Source organism: Eschrichtius robustus, chromosome 16, assembly GCF_028021215.1.
Source record: "Eschrichtius robustus isolate mEscRob2 chromosome 16, mEscRob2.pri, whole genome shotgun sequence".
Taxonomy (NCBI): domain Eukaryota; kingdom Metazoa; phylum Chordata; class Mammalia; order Artiodactyla; family Eschrichtiidae; genus Eschrichtius; species Eschrichtius robustus.
Window position 1 is genome coordinate 1,688,694 of NC_090839.1, and position 22,163 is coordinate 1,710,856.

The 22,163-nt window shown below is 62.5% G+C and overlaps 2 protein-coding genes across 2 annotated transcripts; one reads left to right on the top strand and one right to left on the bottom strand.

Annotated features, from left to right (window-relative positions):
- The first annotated feature begins 2,228 nt into the window (after positions 1 to 2,228).
- CABLES2 (Cdk5 and Abl enzyme substrate 2) lies at positions 2,229 to 16,224 on the top strand. The gene is made up of 10 exons (XM_068524643.1): positions 2,229 to 2,638; positions 9,628 to 9,699; positions 9,795 to 9,887; positions 10,950 to 11,027; positions 11,610 to 11,718; positions 12,085 to 12,250; positions 12,633 to 12,736; positions 12,921 to 13,027; positions 13,666 to 13,870; positions 14,010 to 16,224. Exons 1-10 carry the CDS (start codon positions 2,244 to 2,246, stop codon positions 14,148 to 14,150), a joined length of 1,470 nt encoding a protein of 489 aa, XP_068380744.1. The 5' UTR covers positions 2,229 to 2,243; the 3' UTR covers positions 14,151 to 16,224.
- Positions 16,225 to 16,380: 156 nt separating this feature from the next.
- RPS21 (ribosomal protein S21) lies at positions 16,381 to 17,737 on the bottom strand. The gene is made up of 6 exons (XM_068524647.1): positions 17,626 to 17,737; positions 17,347 to 17,409; positions 17,164 to 17,227; positions 16,953 to 17,024; positions 16,524 to 16,579; positions 16,381 to 16,444 (listed from the first exon to the last, which is right to left on the bottom strand). Exons 2-6 carry the CDS (start codon positions 17,394 to 17,396, stop codon positions 16,435 to 16,437), a joined length of 252 nt encoding a protein of 83 aa, XP_068380748.1. The 5' UTR covers positions 17,397 to 17,409; positions 17,626 to 17,737; the 3' UTR covers positions 16,381 to 16,434.
- Between the last annotated feature and the right edge of the window lie 4,426 nt (positions 17,738 to 22,163).

Below are 22,163 nucleotides of genomic sequence, written 5' to 3' on the forward strand. Positions count from 1 at the left end.
CCCACCCGACTGCCCGCGGCCAGGACAGCCCACGCCGCCAGCCAGCAGACGGCCCCAGCAGCAGCGTAGTGGACTGGGTCCTGGCCCACATCCAAAGGGGTTGGGAAGGCCAAGAGGGCTGGTCTTCTGAACCCCTCCATCTCAGAAATGGTCTTGCCCGCCACCCTCAGCCCAGCATCTGCTCCCTTGCAGGGAGTAGGGGCCTGGGAGGCCAGGGTGGCTCAGGCTCCAGCCCAGCCCCAGCCCCCACCCCTGCTGTGCACAGGCAGCCCTTCCTGGACAGTGTCCCCTCCTCCCACCAACTCCGCTAGCATCCTGGGCCCAAGGGGCTACGAGCCTGGCCGCCTATTCCTGACGGGGCATGGGGCTCTGAGTGGTGGTCTCGGGCGCCCCCTCGTGGAGTCCCACAAACAGGTGCTGGGCAGTGAGGGCGCAGGAAGGCTGACGGCAGCACCTGGGGAGGGGGGGGTCCCAGGGCACCCAGAGAATAAAGTGTAATGAAGGATGGCGTGTGCAGCTGGCAGGGTCGGGGGTCATCTGGGCTTCCACCTGCCTGGGCAGGTGACGCAAGAGGCTCTTGAATGTGCCCAGGGATGGGAAGTCACTCCCTTTCTGAAGGTCAGGATCAAAACCAGCCCCGTCTGCAGAGCATTACAGGGACCAGGGCAGCCTCTGGGGAGGGCTGTGGGAACACAACAGGGAATGTCCGCCAGGCCCCACACAGAGCCCCTCCACACTCTGGGTCCCTGGTCCACTGGCCTGTGAGCCATCACCACAGGGCAGCTCACCCAGGCTTCCAACCGACAGACACAGAACCTGGAAGAAGACCACGCCCACTCCCCCCGACCCCGACCCCCACCCCGTCCCTGCGGCACCACCAAAGTTTAACATAATGCCAGTTGGCAGAGGAGGCAAGTCTGCAGGGCCCAGCTCCATTATCGGGCAGCAGACAGCATGGTTTTGGAGCTGAGGGCCAATAACCAAATGACAGCCCTCCACCGCTTCAGCCTCCCACCGCCCCTTTTCATTTCCCTCATCTGACATCCGCTTAACTATTAGCTACCAGTTTGGCAGCCCGTCCCCGCCCCAACCTGCCAGGGTCCTCCTACTGGTAGGTAACAGCTGGCCAGCAGGGCCAGGCCCTGGGGCCCTGATCCATGATGATGATGCTGGCCTCCCGCTCGCTAAGAGGCGCTCTGCAGACCAGGGCTGTGTCGGCCCCGCCCCCCGACACCAGCACGGAGGAGAGAAATGCGTGTGGCGTGTATGGTTCCACGCAGGAGTATTCACAGCTGCGTGGGCAAACCACACGGCAAGTGCCGGTCTCCAGCCGCTGGGAAGACCCAGCGCTGGTGACAGCCCCGGGCTGAGCCCACTCAACCCTGACCACACCCTGAGGTGGAAATCAGTGTCCCCACCTGAAGGATAAGTAGGCACACAGCTGGACAGAGCAGGCCAGTGGCACAGAGGTGGCTGCAGGACCCTGCCCCCCAAGACACAGGTGGGCTCCTGGGGGCTCCAGGAGGCAGCACCTGAGCATGAAGCCACCGGCTCTGAAGTTGGGGGTCCTGGTACAGAAGAGGAAGCAGGCCTGGCACCCCCCAGACTCAAGGTCGCTTTGCTGCTGACGGCCGTGCAGGACTCTGTCTGGGGCTGAAGGCCCAGCACCGCCCGCCTGCCTGCCACGCCAGGCAGGTGCCTTCTCCCCTCGGACTCGCGGTGTCGTCTTCAGTCACTGGGGGAGGCCAGGGGGCACCGCTGGCCATTCCGGGGGCTCCCCGCGGGTGGTACAGCTCCAGCGCCCGCACGTCAGACCCCCGCCCCCGCAAAGACACACACCCCAAGAGGGGAAGTGCCTGGAGCCTAAAGACGAGGCTTTAAGAACGCTGACCACGAACGCCACAGCCCAGCAAGTGGAACAGAGCACTGGCGCCCCGGGGCCGCGACTTCCGAGCAGGGACTCGAACCCGCGGCTCCTCCACCGCTCGCCCAGAGCCAGGCCTCGCGAGCCCGGCCGGCGGGCAGACGCGCTTCTCCCGGCTCCCCACTGGTCGCCTCGGAACCCGCTCTAGGACCCAAGGGAGCCGCTCCCGCCTCCGCCCCCGGCGGCGCCGCGCTGGCCAATGGGCGGGCGTAACGGCCATGTATTTGCATACGGGTGCGCCCTGGCCAATGGGCGGCGGGCGCGGGCGCATGCGCGAGCGGGAGGGCGGTGGCGGGCGCGCGGCGGGCTCAGTCGGAGGATGGCCGCGGCCGCGGCGGGTGGGTCCCCGGGCCAGTCCCCCGGCCCCGCCGCCGCTCGGGCCGCGCCGCAGGCGCTGCGGCGGCGAGGGGATTCGCGGCGCCGCCAGGCCGCTCTCTTCTTCCTCAACAACATCTCCCTGGACGGGCGGCCCCCGAGCCTGGGCCCGGGCGGCGAGAAGCCCCCGCCGCCGCCGCCGCCGCCGCCCGCCGAGGCCCGCGAGCCGCCCGCGCCGCCGCCGCCACCGCCGCCGCCGCCGCCCGCGGCCCCCGCCGGCCTGCCCCTGCCCGGACCCGCGGGCAGGGCCTCGGCGCCCCAGGGCCTGCTCAGCCCCGCGCCCGCGCCCGCCGGCTTGGGCCTCGGCCTGAGCCTGGGTCTGGACGGGCAGCGCCAGAGGTGAGTGTGGCCCGGGTCACCTGGGGCCTGGGGGGCGGCGGGGTGGCCTGGGGCTGGGTCAGCGCGGGGGCCGGGGTCACCTGGCGGAGTCACCCAGGGCTCAGAGTTGGGGGCAGTGGAGTGGCCCAGGCAGGGGTTGAGGTGGCCTGGGGGCCATCAGCACAGTGAGCAGGGTGGCAAGGTGGCCCTGGGCTGGCTCAGCTCATAATGTGGGGTTGAGGTGACCTACGGAAGATGAGGATCAGCTCGTGACACAGGGTCTGAGTGACCCGTCAGCATAGGACTTGGAGATCTGGAGGTGACCCTGATCTCCTGTGAGCCCCAGACACAAGTTGGGGTGTCCTGGGCCCTGTCAGTGAGGGACACAGGGTTGGGGTGTCCTGCGCCTTGCCAGCCTCAGAAGGGAGTCTTGACTGGGCCCACCATCCTAAGACGTCAGAGTCAAGAGTCATCTGCGAGCTGTCAACTCCCTGGACACGGATCTTAGGGTTTCCTTGGGCCCCGTGAGTCCCCAGACTTAAGGGTCATGGTCCCCTTAATTCTGCCACCCCTGAATACGGGGTCAGGGTCCTCTCAATCTTGTCAATGCCCTGAACGTGGGTCTGGGGTTCCCTCAGCCCTTATCAGCCCCCAGACACAGCCCTGTCAGCTCCAGACACACACCCCCTCCCCAGCCCACTGTTACCGGTCCCGCTGACACAGGGACTCACAAACACCCCCTCTATGTTTCCCTTCGTTCTGTAAACTGGGTGACCCCCTCCATGTGGGCCAGGGATCTTCCCTGTACTGTGACATCTAGCCCCAGAGTCTCCCACACCAGGCCAGACCTCCCAGCCCCCCATCCCACAGCTACTGGTCACTGGAGGCCCCCCATTACCCCTGCCTCCTTTGTCCCCTCTGAGCTCAGGGCCCCTGGACCTGTCACATCCCAGATCGCAGGCACTCCCCCTGCCCTGATCTCATTTCTAGGAGCGCCTCAGCCCATCTCAGGGCCACCCCCACCCCTGAGCTCTGCCCCTCTAGTCTGTGCCCCCTGCCCCAAAGCCTGCTTTCCTCAGCCGGCAGACTCTCCCACGAAGTGGTCCTGTCTCCTGGCAGCCGTCAGCCCGAGGAAAGACAGTCTCCCCTTCACGCCAGGTCCCATTCGAGTCACTCCGACACTCCAGGGCAGAGCGGCAGGGACATCCACTGCGTGAGGCCTCGTGGGTCCCACTCACCTACAGCCAAGCCTGCGCTGTGCCCTCCTCTCCCGGTCCCGCTGACCTGTGTGTGGTGCTGGGCAGGCCGTGTGTCATTCAGCAAACAGTTCAGGCGCCCCGGTTGGGGGCCAGGCCCTCCCTGTGAACCAGACAGGCCGGCAGCCTGGCCCACGAAGCTGTTCGAACGGGAGCATGCAGTGAAGCGCCTGTAACCAGGAGCCCTGCGTGGCGATGGCGCTTGATGGCGCTTGCGCTGCTTCTGAAGAGCGTGTGAGGGGCCCACGCTCTGGAGGACGCAGAACAGGCTGGGATGTGGCGCAAGTCAGGTGCCCTTCGCTGTTCCCGCTGCGCCCTCCACGGTCCCGGTGTCCCTCCTCCCCTGGCCTGGCCCGTGCAGGGAGCCCTCTCCTGCCCCTCCCTCCCACTTGGCCTTCCAATCCCCGTTCAGATGTCGCAGGGCCGCACCTGCCCACCCAGACTCTGTCCCTCCTCGGCTTCTGCTGCCGAGCACAGGGCTCAGCCCTTGGGTCTGAGGGTCACTGACCCTCCCCTGACAGATGGCAGGTTCCTGGGGTGGGCACTGTCCGTTTCTCTCTGTGCTCCCTGGGCCCAGAGGCAGGGCGGCGGATAGTCGCTGCTGAGTAGCAAAGGGGGCTGCCAGCTATAGGCTGTGGACTTCGAGGGTAAGTTGTTCTGGGGAATGGAGAGAATCCGGAGGGTCTTTTCCCGAAGTCTGTGTCACGAGTGTGGTGGTCTGACCCAGGCTTTGGGAACAGACCTAGTTGGAATTCCTGCTCCACCTCTCAGGAGCTCTGTGACTCAGAGCAGGTGGCACAGCCTCTCTGAGCCTCAGTTTGCTTCTCTGTGAGATGGGTTTGTGTTAGGCACTACCTGCCGGAGGGGCTGTTGTGAGGTCTGCTGGATGGCCAGGGCTCAGCGAGGGTGGCAGTGGCCCGGCCCGGGGAGTGAGGACTCACGTTACATCCCGGTTGCCCAGGGTGTGCTCACAGCTCAGCCCACGGTGGGGAGTTTGTGTTTCATGCTCAGGGCACAGTCTGGTGTGGCTGTTTCTGCTAAGCCAGTGAGTGAATCATCAGAATCCTTATCTGCCTCCCTAGAACTTTGTTTTCGTTTCAGCACCGTGGTCACCTAGCACTTACCCGGTTTCTGGGCTTCTCAGGCTGGGTCAGACACAGGCTTGCAGGTCCTCTGCCTGCCCCATGAGACCGCTGTGCCCTCCTCCGTCCTGTTGGCCCTCCTCTCTCCTGGGGGAGGCCTGGAGGCTTCAGACAGCAGCAGGGTTCCCTCTCTCAGTCCTGGAAGTCACAAGCCTGAGTCAGGGTGTGGGCAGGGCCTTGCTCCTGGGAGGGCCCCGGGGTAAGGGTCCCCCAGGTGTCCTGGGCTTGTGGCCACAACCCTGCAGTCTCTGACTCTGTCCTCACACAGCTTCCCCTTGGTGTCTCTGTTTTCACCTGGCGTTTCTCTCTGCTTATAAGGACACCCTCCCTAATCCAGCCGGTCATTGGATCAGGGCCCAGCCTAATGGCTTCATCTTAACTTGATCACACCTGTGAAGACCCTATTGCAGATGTGGTCGTAGTCACAGCTGACAGGGGTGAGGACTTCAGCACATATTTTGGGGACACCGTTCAACCCCCAGCAGTCGTCATTAGTGTCCAGGGCACTAACAAGGGGGAAGGTGAGCCGGGGGCGTGGCCGGGTTAGCTGGGAGCAGAAACCCTTGCGATTCTGAAGGGTTTGCGCAGGGTTGGCTCCGAGAAAGGGCCTGGGATTTTAGCTGCCGTCTTGGCCAGGAGCCGCCTAGCGCTCTGGAGGCTGCCGAGTGCCTGTCCAAATTAAAGCGATTTCGGTGGAGTGTCTGGCAGTCTGTTCACATCACTGATTTGGGGGTTTCTTGCTCTCCAGCTGGAAAACGGCTGGAGGTGGTCACCGAGGTTGGAGCCTAGAGGGGGTCCAGAGGCCTTGCTGAGATGGAGGTCGGCCCAGGACCGCATGTGGGTCCTGTCACCCGGGCAAGCTGGCAGGGACTTGGGGAGACAGGGTACCCAGGACGACCCACTCACTCAGCAAGGATGCGCGACGGCCTGTGATGTGCCAGGCCCCGTGCTCAGGCCGGGGTAGAGTGGTGGGCCGGCCGGACGAGACCCCTGCCCACGCTCTCCTGGCAGGGGCGGGTTCAGTGTCGTCGTGCTGGCCCCTGTCAGCGGCCTGCCCGTTCTCAGACCATCTGAGCCCACGTACAGCAGCCCCTGCACGTGGCCCCTGGCTCGGCCTGAGGGGTCTCCCAACTAGGCAGGAGCCCTTCTCTTCTCAGCTGGGCCATTTTTTCAGTTACAAAGTGAAGGAGTTTATCAGGCAGTGGAAACAACGTCTAAAAAGTGGCGATGTCTCTTCCTGCCTGTCTCTGGGGGAAGGCGGGTATGGGTCACCGGTTTGTAAAGGGGCAGCCGTGAACGTGAGCCAGTGGGGTGGTTGCCTGTGCCATCTTGACAGCCTCCCCTGTGCCCCCGACCCCGTCCTCCCTACAGAGTCCAGCGCAGGCGGCCTCGGGCCAGTCGCCGCCATGTGGGGGACACCATCCCGTGTGCCTTGGACGGCTTAGCCGCGAGGGCCTCCTGGCTCCCTGGGACTTGCATTTGCCCAGACGTCAGGGAGTGGGAGGGTGTTAGCTGAGGTGGCAGGAGCCCAAACTTTGTTCTTTGTAGTTTGTCCGTAGCAGTTTTTAAACAGGGGTGTAACGGGCATACAGGGAGAGGCGCACACATCGTGACCACCGACCACCAGGACTCGGGGCGCGGCACCGCCTGTCCCCCCTCAGGTTCTCAGCCAGGCCCTGCACACACCGCTTCCAGGGGCCTGCTCCCAATGGGGTCCACGGCAGGATTGCTCCCAGTGGGGGTCGTTCCGGGTAGAGCTGCTGGAACGTTCCTGTCGTGCCTGCAGGCCCGGGCCGGCATGTGGTCAGCGTTGGGATTCTGAGCCGTTTCCAGAGCAGCGAGTGCTTAGGTGTGCCGTCTTCCCAGGGCCACGTGGGAGACCGTGGAGGTCCCGCCTCGGGACTCCTGAGAGGCTGCCTCTGAGGTCGACCGGCCAGTGGTGGGTTTGGAAAGGGCGCCGCCTAAGGAAGGGGCCGGGCGCCAGTCCCCGTGCTGGGACGAGCGAGCCCACAGCTGCCTGGAGGCCCCCGGAGGGTCCCCATCCCAGCGGGGCTCTCGGCCTCCCTCGGGCCGCGGGGCCAGCTCCTCGGGGGTGGCAGGTGGGAAGGGGGGGCTCGAAAGCAACGGCCCCTCACTTGGCCAGCCTGGTCCGTGCTCAGAATTCAGGGTTCCATCGTCAGCGTTGTCCCTGCCTCTGGACCCAAACCCAAATAGCATCACGCGGACACAGGCCGAGTTCAGGAAAGGAGCCCTGAGAGCACGGAGCAGCCTTGATTCCAGCTCCCCCGACGCGGTCAGGAGGGCGGCACGGGGACGGGTGGCAGAATCCAGGGGCGGAGGCAGCGCAGGGCGCAGCTCCCAGCCCCTAACCCCCGCCAGCTCTGCGCCTCAGTTTCACCACCTGTACGCTGAGGGCTGTGAGGATTGAGTTTGCGTATAAAATGCTTACAGAGAAGGAAACGTAGAAGAAAACCACAAAGACGGAGATGAACGAAGCCAGCTGGGACCAGGTGTTGAAGCTTGGTGGGGTGAGAGGCGGCTCCCGGAGCGAGCTGGGCCAGAGGTCAGGCCACCGGGGGCTGGGGGCGCTGACCGTGCCCCGGGGCTGGCCCCCGAGGGCCCATGGCTGCCTCCGTGGAGACTGCCGCTGGCCTCTGGGCCCTGTAAACGAGGCCGCGGGCGTGCAGGAGCCGTCGGGCCTCACCTGGGAAATTACCTGAGGAGGCGAGCCTGAGAGAGCCACACGGGACTGCTGCCCGGGGCCTCTGAGCCCAGCCCCGCGGGGCAGGACACGCACACCTGTCTGGGGCGTTCCCGTCTCCACCAGGCCAGCTTCGCTTCCCGGCACGGGTCCTGCACGTCCACCTGCAGTGGGGCACCCTCTCAGGGCAGGGCCTGCCTCATCGCCCACCGTGGGGCCGGTGCTCACCGGCCCCTACCCCAGGCCTCCTTGGTTGCTGGGTGTCTGCCTGACGTGCCCCTCCCACCTGGCCTCAACTGGGAGAGATGGCCTGGCCGTGCCAGGCCTCGTCTGGACGCCAGGGGTCCTGCTGGGGGGAGGGTCCCGTGAGACGCTGCAAGGAAGGCGGCGTCTGGGCAGGCTGCAGCTTCCGGGAGCGGCTCAGCAGCAAGCCCTCCTCTCTCCCTCCCTAGGAGCCCACATGCGGCTCAGGCTCTTAGGAAATGGCCGCTGTTGACACCTGGGCCCTGGGCACCTGCCCAGCCCAGGCTGAGTGTGAGACCCGTGTTCCTCCATCTCGTAAACCACGGCGACCTGAGCTCCAGGAGGAGTGGGGCAGCAGGGCCCGCCTTCTTGGCTTTGTCCTGAGCGGTCCCTGCTGGTGGCCTTGGTGGCAAGAACCTGGGTGTGTTACCTTGAGCTGAGGGTGCAGCCTGCGCAGGGCTTCTGGGCCCCGTGCCGGGTGGGAGGCTGCCCTCCCGAGCTCCCTGTGTGCTGGTAAGGCCCCCTCCTGGGATGGTTGTAAACCAGACCAAACCCCGGTTTGTCTCTGGGACAACCCCAGCGCTGTCAGCACCTCAGAGGGCTGGGGGGAGCCCCCGACTGTCATCGGGCGGCCGGTCTTTGGTTCCCTTTTGAGGTCACCGACACTCCTCCCCGACCCCCCAGCACGTCTGGGGTCTCTGGGCTTCAGCCTCAGGCCTGACCTAAGGCCATTTGTGTCCCCTCCCGAGGAGTCGCTGAGGCCATCTCCCCAGCCCAGGGGGCCTCCTGACCACGCAGCCACGCATCTGGGTTCAGACTCCCCTCTGCGTGGGTCTAATAGAAGCGCTTTCCTCCCTGTCCCTGGGCAGGGCCTTGCTCCGGGAAGAATTCTGGCCGCCAGGCCTGGACGGTGCTGAGGAGGGGCTGCGGGTTGATGGGTTTCTGCCTCCTTTATGTTCCCAGGCGTGGGCTGAGAGGCAGGAGGCGAGGGAGGGTGGGGGAGCACCGCGAGCTCAGAACGCCCACCGTGCTTCCCGCCAGGCGACAGGCCCAAGCAGACACCTCCCTGACATGCATGCCAGGGCTGCCGCTGCCTGGGGAGGGGGAGGGCCACGTGAGCTGAGCCTCAAGTCAAGGGGGACGCAGCCGTGGGAAGATCTGGAGAAAGAAGGTTCCAGACCGAGAGAACAGCCCCTGCGAGTGCCCTGAGGCCGGGGGTGGGGGCTGGTGCAGGGAGGGCGGCCCAGCCGAGGGGGAGAGGCTTCTGGGTGTCCTGGGCCGGGGGCAGCACTTGTGGCGGCTCCACACGCTGAGGTGGGCAGGAGAGGGTTGGCAGGACGTGTGCTTGTCTGACGTCCAGCCCTGCAGAGCCACCGCTGGACCCTGTCCAGCCCCACCATGCCCCCTTCTCGGGACCCCTGGCTGAGCTCCGAGAGGCAGTGGGCAGACCAGGGCCCGGCCAGCCATCCCTCCCGGTGCCATGTCCCCCTCAGGTTCTTCTGGCCTTGGGTGGCCCTGCCCAACACTCAGACCTCACCGCAGACCTGCTTCTGGCCCGTGGCCTGGGGGCCCCATCGGGGCCTGAGAAGCAGGCTGGGCCTCTGGGAGGAGGGCCCACGAGGCAGCCTCTGGACAGTACCCTGAGGCCCTGCCGTGTCCTCTTTACAGAAGGCGCGTAGGCTCCCAGCGCTGCTCCCTCGAGTTTCTGGAAGACACGGTGGGATGTGCCTCGGTTCAAAGGTAAGGAGCCCCGCCTGCCGCTTGCACCCCCGTCCTTTCTCCTGGGGCCAGAGAGGCTCCCAGGAGGGGAAGAGTGACCTGCTTTTCACCTGCAGAACCAAACATACGTCTGGATCCCCAAGACACAAAGGCCTGAAGAAGACGCACTTCATCAAGAACATGAGGCAGTACGACACCAAGAACAGCAGGTGCCAGCGTGCGCCAGCCCAGCCCCAGCCCTGGGGCTGCCCACCATGTCCTCCCTCGAGCCTGGTGGGATCTGGGGTCCTGCCCTTGTCAGCAACCCTTTCTTCCTTCAGTGCGCTAAGGAAGTGCTCGCCCACACGGCCCAGCCCATGTCCCTTCGGAAGTGGACCTTCCTCCCCATCCCACCCTCTTCCCTCTGTATTCAGCAAACGCTGGGGTCCGCCGCCCGGCCACCCCAGCCTTGAGTAGAAGTCTAAAACACAGGGACATAGGAAACACAGTGGGAACAGGCAGAGTGGTGGGCTGTGTCTGGGAGAGAAGGGAACACAGAGGGCATCTGGCTTGCCTGAACCGGGCTGCAGAGTGACAGCCAGTGCCCAGCACAGCCCTCCGAGGCCCTACATCTGTAGAAGCCCCGTCCCTCATGCCCCGTGTCCCTCACGCTCTGGCCTTGAGGCCATCGTCCTGACCCAGAGCGTCTCCAGACCGTTCCCCTTCCTGCTGGAGGCCGTGCCCAGGCACCTACCGGGCAGCCCTGGTCGGGCAGTGCTGTGTCTTCCCTGCGCTGGCTGTAGCTCGGACAGTCCTGGGTCCCCAGCATGACGGGCTTGGCCCAGGAGCAGGCCCCCAGCAGACTGAGCGCCAGGCTGGCTTCACTGGGCCCTGGGTGCCCAGGGTCCCAGCCAGGGAAGGGGGTCTTCCACCGTCGTCCTCCCTGCTGAACTGGGGCCGGGCTGGGCAGAGCCATGCCCAGAGGAGGGAAAGGCCGTCCTCCCTGCTGTGCGCCCCACACAGCGGCCCCTCTCGGGCCACTTTGTCTCGGCACATGGAACTGGGCGCTTTCTGATGCCATTCGGCTCCTACCCCGCTGGGATGCCTGAGGACGGGCTTCCTCAACCAACCGCCCTCGGGCACGTGCCTCTGCCTCTGGCGTCTGCACAGCCTGGCCTCTCTTGTATGAACCGCCATCCCGGGCACCCCCTGATGCCTGGGGCAGTTCCCATCTGAGTCTAGGCAGGAAGGGAGACGCCTGCCGCCCTGCCCTGACCCCGTCCTTCCCGCAGGATTGTGCTCATCTGCGCCAAGCGGTCCCTGTGTGCGGCCTTTTCGGTCCTGCCCTATGGAGAAGGCCTGCGCGTCAGGTGAGCGGCTGGTCCCCACCGGCCGGGGGCTCCACACCATCACAGACTCACACGGGGCCAGCAGACCAGCTTCTGCCGAAGCTGCTTGAGAGCTCTGAAGGCCCTCTGGGTCCTGGTTCTCTGGGAGGGGCGCGTCCACACTGTTATCTCGTTTGAGCTGCTAAACGTCGGTGCCTGGCGGGACACTGCTGTGCCTCCCGTGACCAGTCCAGGCAGCTGTGCCCAGCGCGTGGCCCCGGGAAGAGGGAGATGGCTGTCAGGGTGGGGACGGCGCGGCGGGACCTGTGTGCCCGAGGGTGTGGCTGCAGGTGGAGGGCGCACCCCTGGGAAGCGACTTGGGGTGAAGCCGAGGTCGGCCCACCACCAGGGAGATTGAACAGGAAGGGCCTGGGACCAGGAAGGAGCTGAGACAGAGACAGCTCTCCCAGCGGGAGTCCTCGTGACCCCTGCTGAGGCTGCTACAGAGGGAGGGCGGGTCTCGAGGGTGCGGAGCTGGGGCGCTGCGGACCCCTGGGGCTCGGCTCCCCGCCTGCGCGAGGTCAGGGGCGGGGCCGGCAGCCTGTGCCATCCCGTGCGTTGCAGTGACCTGAGGGTGGAGAGCCAGAAGCAGAGGCATCCATCCGGCGGCGTCTCCGTGTCTTCCGAGATGCTTTTCCAGTTGGAAGGCGTCGAGCTGGGGGCGGATGGAAAGGTAGGAGCAGACGCCGGGTGGGGGCGGGGGTCTTACGTGTGTCCGTCGAGGAAGTCGACTCAAAGTTGTGTTTCACTTGAGTCCTCGAAAACGTAAGGTCCAGCGGGAGGCAGCCACGCAGCCTGTGCAAACAGGCCGGTCACCTCGTGGGGGCCTGGTGACGACGGGAGGTCGGGGCCCCTGAGGCAGGGAGGAGCTCCGGCTGCAGACCCCAGATGCGGGGCGGGGCGTTCTGGAACCTGCAAGGGGGAAGCAGCGTCAGCCCTGGGCGGCGGGCGGCGGGAGCTGCAGCCATCAGGAGGGACCTGGCTGGACCTCTCGTCCTGGACGGGGCGGCGGGGCTAAGCCCGATGCACTGCTTGCCAGGTCGTGTCTTACGCCAAGTTCCTGTACCCCACCAACGCCCTGGTCACGCTCAAGCCGGACACCCACGGCCCGCCGCCTCAGCCCCGGCCCAGTGCCCCCCGCGCTCTGCTGGGGCCCAGATGCAAATCCGTCCCGCCCAGGGCGGCGCCAGCTGGCTCGGAGCTAGGTAGCCCAAGGGCCCTGACCGGGGGCAGGGCAGGTGGCCCAGTGCATCCCATCCGAGCCCACAGTCCTCAGCCCAAGCCTGGGGAGCGGGTCCGCCGCAGCCTCTCAGGAGGGAGGCCCCCAGAGCGCACGCCCTGTGCTGCGCCTGAGCCCAGCCGTGGAGAACCTGCACCCACCGATGGCTCCGGGCGGGGGCCCCTCCTCATCAGGACGTCCTCCCCGACCCCGGCCCCCGAGGAGGGGGACCACGCCTGGAGACCCCGACCCCGCTCTCCTTGTCCCACGATGACGCCCTCAGCACAGCTGCTGCCTGGCACTAGGCCGGGGATGGCCAAGCCGCTCACCGGGGCTCGTGGTGGGTCAGGGCTGCGCTCTGCTCGCAGGGGCCGACGCGGGGGATGCCCTGGAGTACAACCCCGACCTCCTGGATGACCCTCAGTGGCCCTGCGGCAAGCACAAGCGCGTCCTCATCTTCGCGTCCTACATGGTAGGGGCGCCGCCCAGGGCTGGGCTGTGGGCCGGCACCGGGGGCGGGGGCAGCTACGCGCCCTGGGCCCAGCCTCACCCACGTCTCGGCACCGTTCTCGCGGGCCCGGGGCCTCACGGTCGCAGGCCCAGGTGGCATGCAGACGCCCCTAGGCCTGCATGGGGACGGTCCTTCTCCGTTGCAGACCACAGTGATAGAGTATGTGAAGCCCTCCGACCTCAAGAAGGACATGAACGAGACCTTCCGGGAGAAGTTCCCACACATCAAGCTGACGCTGAGCAAAATTAGGAGGTGAGGAGGGCTGAGGCGGGCATCCTCGAGCCCGCTGCCCAACAGGGCCTTCCGCAAGCTGCTGCCAGGCCGGGTCCGCGTAGATTCCTGAGCTTGATAAAGGGCCGCGCCCCTCCTAAGCCCCCTCCCGCCGTGCAGCCAGGCCAGTACCAGCAGCTCCCCTGCCGCCTCCTCGGTCAGGTGCCCTCGGTGCTTCTCATACCTGCCCACGCCTGCAGGGCTCCCCCTCACTGGCGCCCACAGCCCCTGAGCCGGGCCCTGTGACCGTCCCCGCTCGATAGATGAGGAGGTTGAGGCCCCACAGCCAGAGGTCCAGACTCTGCCTCAGCACGGCTGCACCTCAGGGCCTTTGCACTGCCCTTCCTTCCCCACACGGCCCCCTCGCTGCCACAGGAGCACGGGGACGCTGTCCTCCGGGGGGGTCCCCTTGAGGACAGTTGGGTGCCGCGCGCCCAGCTGAGGGCTGAGTGGAGACCGAGACCAGCCTGCTGCCCGCCCACCAAGCCGTGAGCCCTAGCGCCGGGCCACAGCCTCTGGGAGGAAATGGCGCTTTTCTAGTGGCCCAAAGGCACACCCCTCAAGCAGGGACGTGGCCGCCTCCTGGCCCCAAAGCCCTTGGCTCCCGTGTAAACCCACAGTTTGAAACGAGAGATGCAGAACCTGTCTGAGGAGTGTGGTCTGGAGCCCGTGACAGTGTCCATGGCCTACGTGTACTTCGAGAAGCTGGTCCTGCAGGGCAAGCTCAACAAGCAGAACCGCAAGCTGTGTGCAGGCGCCTGCGTGCTGCTGGCCGCCAAGATCAGCAGCGACCTCCGCAAGAACGACGTGAAGCAGCTCATTGATGTGAGTATGCATGTCCCTGTCCCAGCCCTCCCGGCTGCGGGAGCGGGGATCACCGCCCATGCCCAGACCCGGCCACCTGGCCGCCTGGACGGGAACCGGAGGAGGGGCCGCAGCCCAACCCCTCTCTTCTTCAACACAGAAGTTAGAAGAAAAGTTTCGGTTCAACAGACGAGATCTAATTGGGTTTGAGTTCACCGTGCTCGTGGCCCTGGAACTTGCTCTCTACCTTCCCGAGAACCAGGTGTTACCTCATTACAGACGCCTCACGCAGCAGTTCTAGCCTGGCCCGGCCCTGCGGGCGCGTTTCCAGGCACTGGGTGTGGACGCGCGGCCCTCGAAGGCTGGTGCCACTCCCCCTCCACGCCCCTGCTTCCCTGGAGGGACACCACAGCACCGCGGTATTTCGGAGAGCCCTGCTGCATTCCTCCGTGAACAAAATGTGGGGCTCTGTTGTTGTTTCTTTTTTTCCTGTGCCTGGTCTGGCACCAGGACTTTGATTTATGATGCGCGGTGGTGAATCCTGACTTCACAGCGTTTCTCCTGTTTGCGTCACCCAGCCTTCTGCTACCATCGTAGCCACCGCGCTAGCATCTTGTGGAGATCTGGGTTTCCAGACCTCACCGCACGCGCTGGATTGCTAGCGTTAACCTGTTGGGGCATTAATCTCGGCTGTTTGGGGTTTTCGGACGTGGAGACCGCATTGTGGAATCCCCACTCCCCCCCTCGGCCCGACTCCTTCCCAGCCCAGCACAGCCCCCTCGGGGGGTGTGCACCCACCTCCCCGCATCCACACACACAGCTCTGGCGTCAGCCTAAGCCAAGGAGAACAGACCCCTGGTTGGTTTGGGTCTCATTTTTTTACTCTCGGACTTCTGTTCTTCCAAGGATCACATCACTGTGAAGTCCTGATGCCCTGTTGGGGGTCACACACCCCAACAGGCCTCTGGGCACAGAACTGGCCCACCCCACGCAGGGATCCGTCTCACCGGGAAGACCCCCCCCTTGCCCACGATACTTGGGACCTTCAGGTTGACTGGATGGCTGGCTCTTGATCTTCCTAAGCAATATTGTGGAGAAACCGTGTTTACTGTCGTGTAGGATTTGGTTCGGTGGGTCTATTTTTCCTGAGGGAACAGAAACTTGTTAAACGGCGTCTGCTGAAGTTGTGACTTGACCCACACTTGACCCTCCAGCGGGGAGGAGACCCCTTCACAGCCCTGCCTCCCCGCCAGGGTCTGGTCAGCCTTCTTCCTCCCGGCAGGAAGAGCCGCCTTGGCCGGAGGAGCCGCCACACCAAGCAGACCCCAAGGGCTGGTCGTTGTCCTGGGCAGGTGTGTGCCCGGCTCGCCAGCTTCTCTACGCTCCACGTGGCCCAGTTCTTCCACTTGCTGCCCCGCCAGAAACACTGAAGACCACGGGCTGGAGCTTCTCCTTCACGGGTCAGCTGCTCTCAGAAAGGACTGTGTTGGCTGGGCCATTAAGCTGCTTCCCTACTGCTGTCCCATAAAGCAGTCACTGGAGGGGCTTCGGGACAGCCCCACCCTGCATCCTACGCATGTGCACTGGTGCTTTTGCAGAACGGAGAGGCCAGCCCTCATCAGAGTGCTCAACCACCAGCAACTTGAGACCCCAGCAGGGGTGCAGGACGGCAGCTCCCGCCCTGCTGGCTGCTGTTCCTTCTGCCTCAGTCAGTCGCTTGGGCTGAGGGAGGAGAGGGGGACAAGTGCGGGATGCAGCGCGAAGCCCAAGTCTGTATTCCGACCTTATTTATCAAGATGTGCCTCTTCCCTGTCTTCCCCAAGACGGCTCCCAAACCTGATGTGCACCAAGGAGGGCTTGAAGGATGAAGCTGCTAGGCCCCAGGCAACTCTTCTGCAAAGTGACCTGTCCAGCCGACACAGCGTCTCAAGGACACTTCTGTTAACAGGCACTGCAGGGGACCAATTTACAAAACATGCGTCCTGGTTTACAATTAGCCTTGAGGAACGTATCTTCCTGGAAATTTCTATACAGATGTTAGAGTGGCTGATACAGTAACTTTACAGTAAGTTTGCCTGTTCATGTAGTGAGAATTAGTCATTCACCAAACCTGTCTGTAACCTTCCCTTTAGTGCATTGCGTCCTTTTTAATGTCAACAGCTGCCACTGTGTGGTACTCAAGTGAAGCCAGTATTTAAGGCATTAAACTTCAGCCTAAAATGTCACCCCCTAGAACCAGCCCAGACATCTGTATCCAAGGGCCTGGGGCCACTCCCTCAGTGCCTAGGAGGCGCTGTGGACTTAAAATGAGCACATAAGTGGCCCTCTGACCTCACTGTCTAGTCAAGTGTCATGGATCTGTTTGCAAAAAGTAATTGTGCTTTAAGTAAAATTTGGTTTTGCAACATGTGTCACAGGCTGCCCTTCAGCCGGCCGGCCCCTTCCAATCACAGCAAACCACCAGCCCCGACCCTCCAGAGCCCAGAGGAGCCCCCCGCACACACACCAAAGCACAGAAGCGAAACAACAGATAGGTTTTCACTCTTTATTTACGACACACGTTCCACATCCAGGATCCTCTCCAGTCAGAAGTTCCTGGAACAAAAGGAAGAACTTTAAAACCTGGTCTCCAAAGACATCCTGGGCCTCTGTGCCCAGACCCCAGTCCTCTTACTTTGAGACAATGCCGTCAGCCTTGGCCAGTCGGAGAATGGAGTCATCTGACTCGCCCTAGGAGAGAACGCACATTGGGACCAGGCGCCCTGCTGGCTGGAGGTCCAGCCACACTGCCGTCCAAACCGAACAAGGGGAGACACGCTAGCATCAGGCAGACCCCTGACGGTACGGGGTCAGACCCCTGGGGCCTGAGAGAGCTGTGATAACTGGGAAGCTCCGAGGTCATCGCCTGCCTGTTTTCTCAGGGTGGGCCCTTTCTTGGGCCCCCGAGCACCCTTTTCCACCCCCAGGAACAGGCTGGCAGCCAGCACAGTCCAGTGCAGCAGGCTCCAGTCTATTCTGCCAACAAACCTGCTCAGGTTGGGAACAGGGAGGGAGATGCCACTCCGCCTCAAAGGCCCGCTGAGCAAGGCCGGGGAACACTCACCATCCTGCGAATGGCCCCGCAGATGGCGTAGGTTTTAAACTGGCCGTTAAACCTGCCTGTCACCTTGTCAACCTATGGATCGAGAATGGGGGTCACAAAGGGGTACACCCAAACGCCTTCGGGTCTTAACCTGGGGTTTGGGAATCGACGTGAGGCCCGCCCAGACCTCGCCCCCTCCCCAGGGGACAAGCCGTCCCGCCGCCCGGCTCACCTCGGCCACGTTCATCTGGATGGACGCGTGGTCCTTGGCGCCTATGATGCGGTTGCTGGCAGAGCTACGGGGGGAGCGCAGTGAGCGGGGACGGGGCTCGGCGGGCGAGGGGCAGGGGAGACGGCTCGGTGGCCGGTGGCGGCGGCGGCGGGGGGATGCAGGGACGGGGCGGAAGATGCTTACCATTTCCGCGGCACGTACAGGTCCACGAACTCGCCGGCGTCGTTCTGCATGTTGAGGAAGCGTCTGCGGAGCCCCCCGCAGCGCCGTGAGGACGGGCCGTGTCCGCGCGCTCGGGTCCGTCCCCGCCCCGCACCGACCCCGGGCCCCGGGCCGCCCCCCCCGCCCAGGCCCCGACCCCCGCACGCCCGAGTCCGTCCCCGCCCCGCACCGACCCAGGCCCCCGCGCCACCACCCAGCCCGGGCCCCGGCCCCGACCCCGACCGCGGCCGCGAAACCTACCTTGCGGCACCACAACGAGCGCGAGCGCAGAAAGGAAGGGCCCTGTCCCCCGGCAGTGCTATTAGCGGGTGGGGCGGGGCCTCGGCGAGTACTTCCGGGTCCCGCACGCCGCCGCGACTCTACGCAGAGAGCAAGGCCGGGCGCTCTGACGCACTTCTGCTTCCGGCGGGTGAAAGCTTCCTGACGTTCGGCTGCCGCAGGGTGGCTGCGGCCGGACCTCGAGAGCGAGTCGCAGTGCTGGGCGGGTGGCCGGCGCGGACTCGCGAGGGCGCCCGCGGGCGGGTCCACGCAGCGGTGGGCTGCGCCCAGGGCGGGCGCTTCCCGCCGCCGGGACCGCCCGGAGCCCGCGGCCGCTCAGTCAGGACCTGCGGACCCGGGGGGGCGAGGGCGGGGGCCCTGGAACGGGCCGCGCTCGTCAGCACGTGAGAGCTGCGGACCGGAGCGCTTACCCCGGAGACAAGCCCGGCATCACGAACGTGGACGCAGTAGGGCCGCTATTGGTTCTAAGAGCGAAGAGTGGAGAGAGCCCCTGAGGTCTTGAGGGAGGAGCGGCAGGGCTGGGGTGGGGGGCGCCCTCCCAGGATGTGGAAGACAAGCCCTCGGGAAACCAGTGCCTGAGCAGGGAAGGAGCTCGGCCAAGCCTCGTGGCAGAACCAGGTCGAACCCCACCAGCCCTTCCGTCGCCCTGCACCATCCGGCCCCTGCCCAGGACCCCTCCTCCCACATCACGCCCACTCCGTCCTCCACGAAGCAGTCTCTCCTGGTGCCAAGGGTCCGTTAAGGAAGAAAATAGAAAAACTCCAGGCTTCAGAGCTGACTTCCCAGGGTCCCCCGCCCTGCGTTCCTGGGAGCGTGCCCTGCAGCCTCAACTAAAACATCCCGCTGGGCTTCATCTCGCGGAGGAGAGGGAAGGCCCCTCGGGGGTGGACTCCAGACCCTGCGCCCTTGGCCTCCGCCTGCTGCCCGGGCTGAGCCTGGCCGTGGAGTCTCCGAAGTCCAAATGCCCCTTTGCTTGGCACGCTCTCCCCATCCTCCCAGTGTGGGCTCCCAGCTCACTTCCCAGGGCTGTGTCTGCTCACCCTGTGGTGACGTGCAAATGCTCCCCATCAGCTTGGCCACACGGTGCCCCATTTGAGTCACTGCCAACTTCTGTGCGGCTCTGGGAGGGTTTAACATCTGGGCCTGGTGGGGGCTGAGGCCACCAGTTCCCTCGTACCCGGAAACTAGTGTTCGTGCGGGCAGTGTGTCTGCTGTTGCTTCCACTGGGCGCCAGCAGCTGGGCATCAGGAGTGAGGTCACCGAGGCCAGCGCCCTGTAGGAAGGTCACACTCCACGTTCATGCCAGCCCTGCGAGGTGTGTGCTTTTTCCAGGACCCCCCAGCACGCGCACAGACATTACGTGTTTATGTTTGTGGTTGTGATACCGACCAGGGTTCTTGGTCTTCCCTAATCAGTAGAAATTGATAAAAAGCCAGACAAATTCAGGTAAGGCTTTATCGGGGCTCCTGCTGCAGCAGGGGGGAGCGGAAACAAGTAACGGGTTCCCTTGCTAGCTCCCCAGGGGAGTCGAGCTGGTTCCTTATATGGGGTGAGGATAGGGGCACGTCCAGGGCTCGGGCCAGAGGGGTGGCTTAGGTGGTCTGCCCACCCCTCTGGTGGTGGGGTGTGCAGGGCGCATGCGCAGGACCCTGCTTTTGCTCCCTGTACCCTGTTTTTGCTCCCAGCTCTTTAAAAGTGGCAGCTGGGATTTTGGTCTTTTTGTATCTTTCTGTCCATAATTTGCCTCCGCTGTGCATGTATGCTGCTATTTTTCATCCCATACAGTTATTTTGTACAATGTTTTGTAGCTCAAGGAGACATCTGTCCAGGTGCAAGCCTTGCAGCAAAGGGTCCCAGGTGCCAGCCTGTCTCAGTTGGGGGTCTGCACAGCTGGCCTGCCTGTCAGTGTGTGGGTCAGCCCAGCTAGGCCTGGTCATCAAGAGATTGTCTCTGTAGCTGAGAGGCAGGAGACGGAGACAGCTAGAGCCCCGGAGCACCAGAAAGGAGAGAGGCAGAGCGAGGTCTGCGAGAGTCCTATCCGTCAGAGTAGAGAGCCCAGAAATAAACTCTCACACATGCACACATATGGTCAAATGATTTTTGATGAGAACCGTTTAAGAAGGAAAGGACTGTCTTTTCAACAAGTGTGCTGGGAAAACTGGGTCTGCACATGCAAAAGAATGAAGCTGGACCCTTACCTCACACCAGTTGCAAAAATTAACTCAAAATGGATCAAGTACATAGACACAAAACGTGAAACTATAAAACTCTTAGAAGAAAACATAGGACACAACCTTCATGACATTGGGTTTGGCAATGATTTCTTACATATGAGACCAAAGGCACAGGCAGCAGCAACAACAACCAAAAAAAATTGGACTTCATGAAAAATTTGTGCATCAAAAAGACACCATTGGGGGACTTCCCTGGTGGCTCAGTGGTTAAGAATCTGCCTGCCGGGGCTTCCCTGGTGGCGCAGTGGTTGAGAGTCTGCCTGCCAATGCAGGGGACACGGGGTCGAGCCCTGGTCTGGGAGGATCCCACATTGCCGCGGAGCAACTGGGCCCGTGAGCCACAATTGCTGAGCCTGCGCGTCTGGAGCCTGTGCTCCGCAGCAGGAGAGGCCGCGATGGTGAGAGGCCAGCGCACCGCGATGAAGAGGGGCCCCCACTTGCCATGACTGGAGAACGCCCTCGCACAGAAACGAAGACCCAACACAGCCATAAATAAATAAATAAAATTCAAAGTTTAAAAAAAAAAAAAGAATCTGCCTGCCAATGCAGGGGACACGGGTTCGAGCCCTGGTCCAGGAAGATTCCCACGTGCCGCAGAGCAGCTAAGCCTGTGAGCCGCAACTACTGAAGCCCGTGTGCCTAGAGCCCACGCTCCTCAACAAGAGAAGCCACCGCAGTGAAAAGCCCACGCACCACAACGAAGAGTAGACTCCGCTCGCCGCAGCTAGAGAAAAGCCTGTGCGCAGCAACAAAGACCCAATGCGGCCAAAAATATATAAATAAATTCATAAGAAAAAGAGACACCATCAGGACTTCACTGGCGGTCCAGTGGTTAACACTCTGCCCTTCCAATGCAGGGGGTGCAGGTTTGGGGAACTAAGATCCCACGTGCCTCGTGGCGTGGCCCCCCCAAATTTTTTTAAATAAAATTTTCTTTAAGAGACACCATCAACAGAGTAAAAAGGCAACCCAAAGAATGGGAGAAAATATTTGCAAATCATACATCTGATAAGGGATTAATATTCAGAATGTAGAGAGAACTCCTAAAACTAATCAACAACAACAACAACAAAAACCTAATTCAAAAATGGGCAAAGGACTCCGAAAGACATTTCACCAGAGAAGATATACAAATGGCCAATAGGAACATTTAAACAAGTGCAGCATCCACTAATCAGGGAAATGCCAGTCAAAACTACAACGAGACACCACTCAAACCCACTATAAAATATAATATAAAAAATAAATATTATAAAAATAAAAATGTTGACAAGGATATAGAGAAATTGGAACCCTTGTGCATTGTTGGTAGGAATGTAAAATAGTACAGCTGCTGTGGGAAACAGTATGGTGGTTCCTCAAAAACTTAAAAATAGAACTACCATGTGATCCAGCAATTCCACTTCTGGGTCATTTACCCAAAAGAACGGAAAACTGTCTTGAAGAGATATTTGCACACCCATGTTCACAGCAGCATTATTCACAATAGCCAAGAGGTGGAAGTAACCCAAGTGTCTATGGGTGGATGAACAGATAAGCAAAATGTGGGCTATGCATACAGTGGAATATTATCCTTAAAAAGGAAGGAAATTGTGACACGTGTACAGATGAACCTTGGAGATGTTCTGCGAATTAAAATAAGCCAGTCATAAAAAGACAAATACTGTGTAATTCCACTTATACAAGGTACCTAGAGGAGTCAAATTTAGATGGAGAGTAGAATGGTGGGTGCCAGGGGCTGGAAGATGGGAATGGGGTATTAGTGTCTAATGGGTATAGAGTTCCATTTTACAAGATGAGAAAGTTCTGGAGATGGATGGTGGTGACGGCTGCACAATATTATGTATGTGTTTAATACCTCTGAACTGCACACTTAAAAATGATCAAGGTGGTCAGTTCTATGTTATAATGTATTTTATCACAATCCAAAAAAAAAAAAAACATTTAAGACTATAGGTCACGCATGCATGCACACACATGGGCATACACACAAGACATCACAGTCTCATCTTCCCCGAGGTGGGATCCCAAGGCCAAGATCTTCAAAAGGAAGCCCTGTGACCCCACCCTCGGGCCTGTGAAATCTGGATGAGCCCCCCCCCCCCCCGCCTTTAAGAAACCCTGCTGTCTGAAGTCTCAGGTGCCACAGACAGAGGAGCCAGTGGTCCCTGAAGGGAGCCTACGTGGGCCTTCCATCAGCAGGGCCTCCTGGCATCTGAAGTGGCGGGGGGCAGCCGCTCAGGCTGGAGGCTGCCAGAGGTCAGG

What these genes read in the sequence shown, in the direction of transcription:
- RPS21 (XM_068524647.1), bottom strand. Translation starts at nt 17,396, where the DNA reads ATGCAGAACGACGCCGGCGAGTTCGTGGACCTGTACGTGCCGCGGAAA. An exon ending in TCCAGATGAACGTGGCCGAG is followed by an intron (nt 17,025 to 17,163) that starts GTGAGCCGGGCG and finishes CTCGATCCATAG; the next exon opens with GTTGACAAGGTGACAGGCAG. An exon ending in GCGGGGCCATTCGCAGGATG is followed by an intron (nt 16,580 to 16,952) that starts GTGAGTGTTCCC and finishes GTTCTCTCCTAG; the next exon opens with GGCGAGTCAGATGACTCCAT.
- CABLES2 (XM_068524643.1), top strand. Translation starts at nt 2,244, where the DNA reads ATGGCCGCGGCCGCGGCGGGTGGGTCCCCGGGCCAGTCCCCCGGCCCC. An exon ending in GCCAGCTGGCTCGGAGCTAG is followed by an intron (nt 12,251 to 12,632) that starts GTAGCCCAAGGG and finishes CTCTGCTCGCAG; the next exon opens with GGGCCGACGCGGGGGATGCC. An exon ending in TCATCTTCGCGTCCTACATG is followed by an intron (nt 12,737 to 12,920) that starts GTAGGGGCGCCG and finishes TCTCCGTTGCAG; the next exon opens with ACCACAGTGATAGAGTATGT.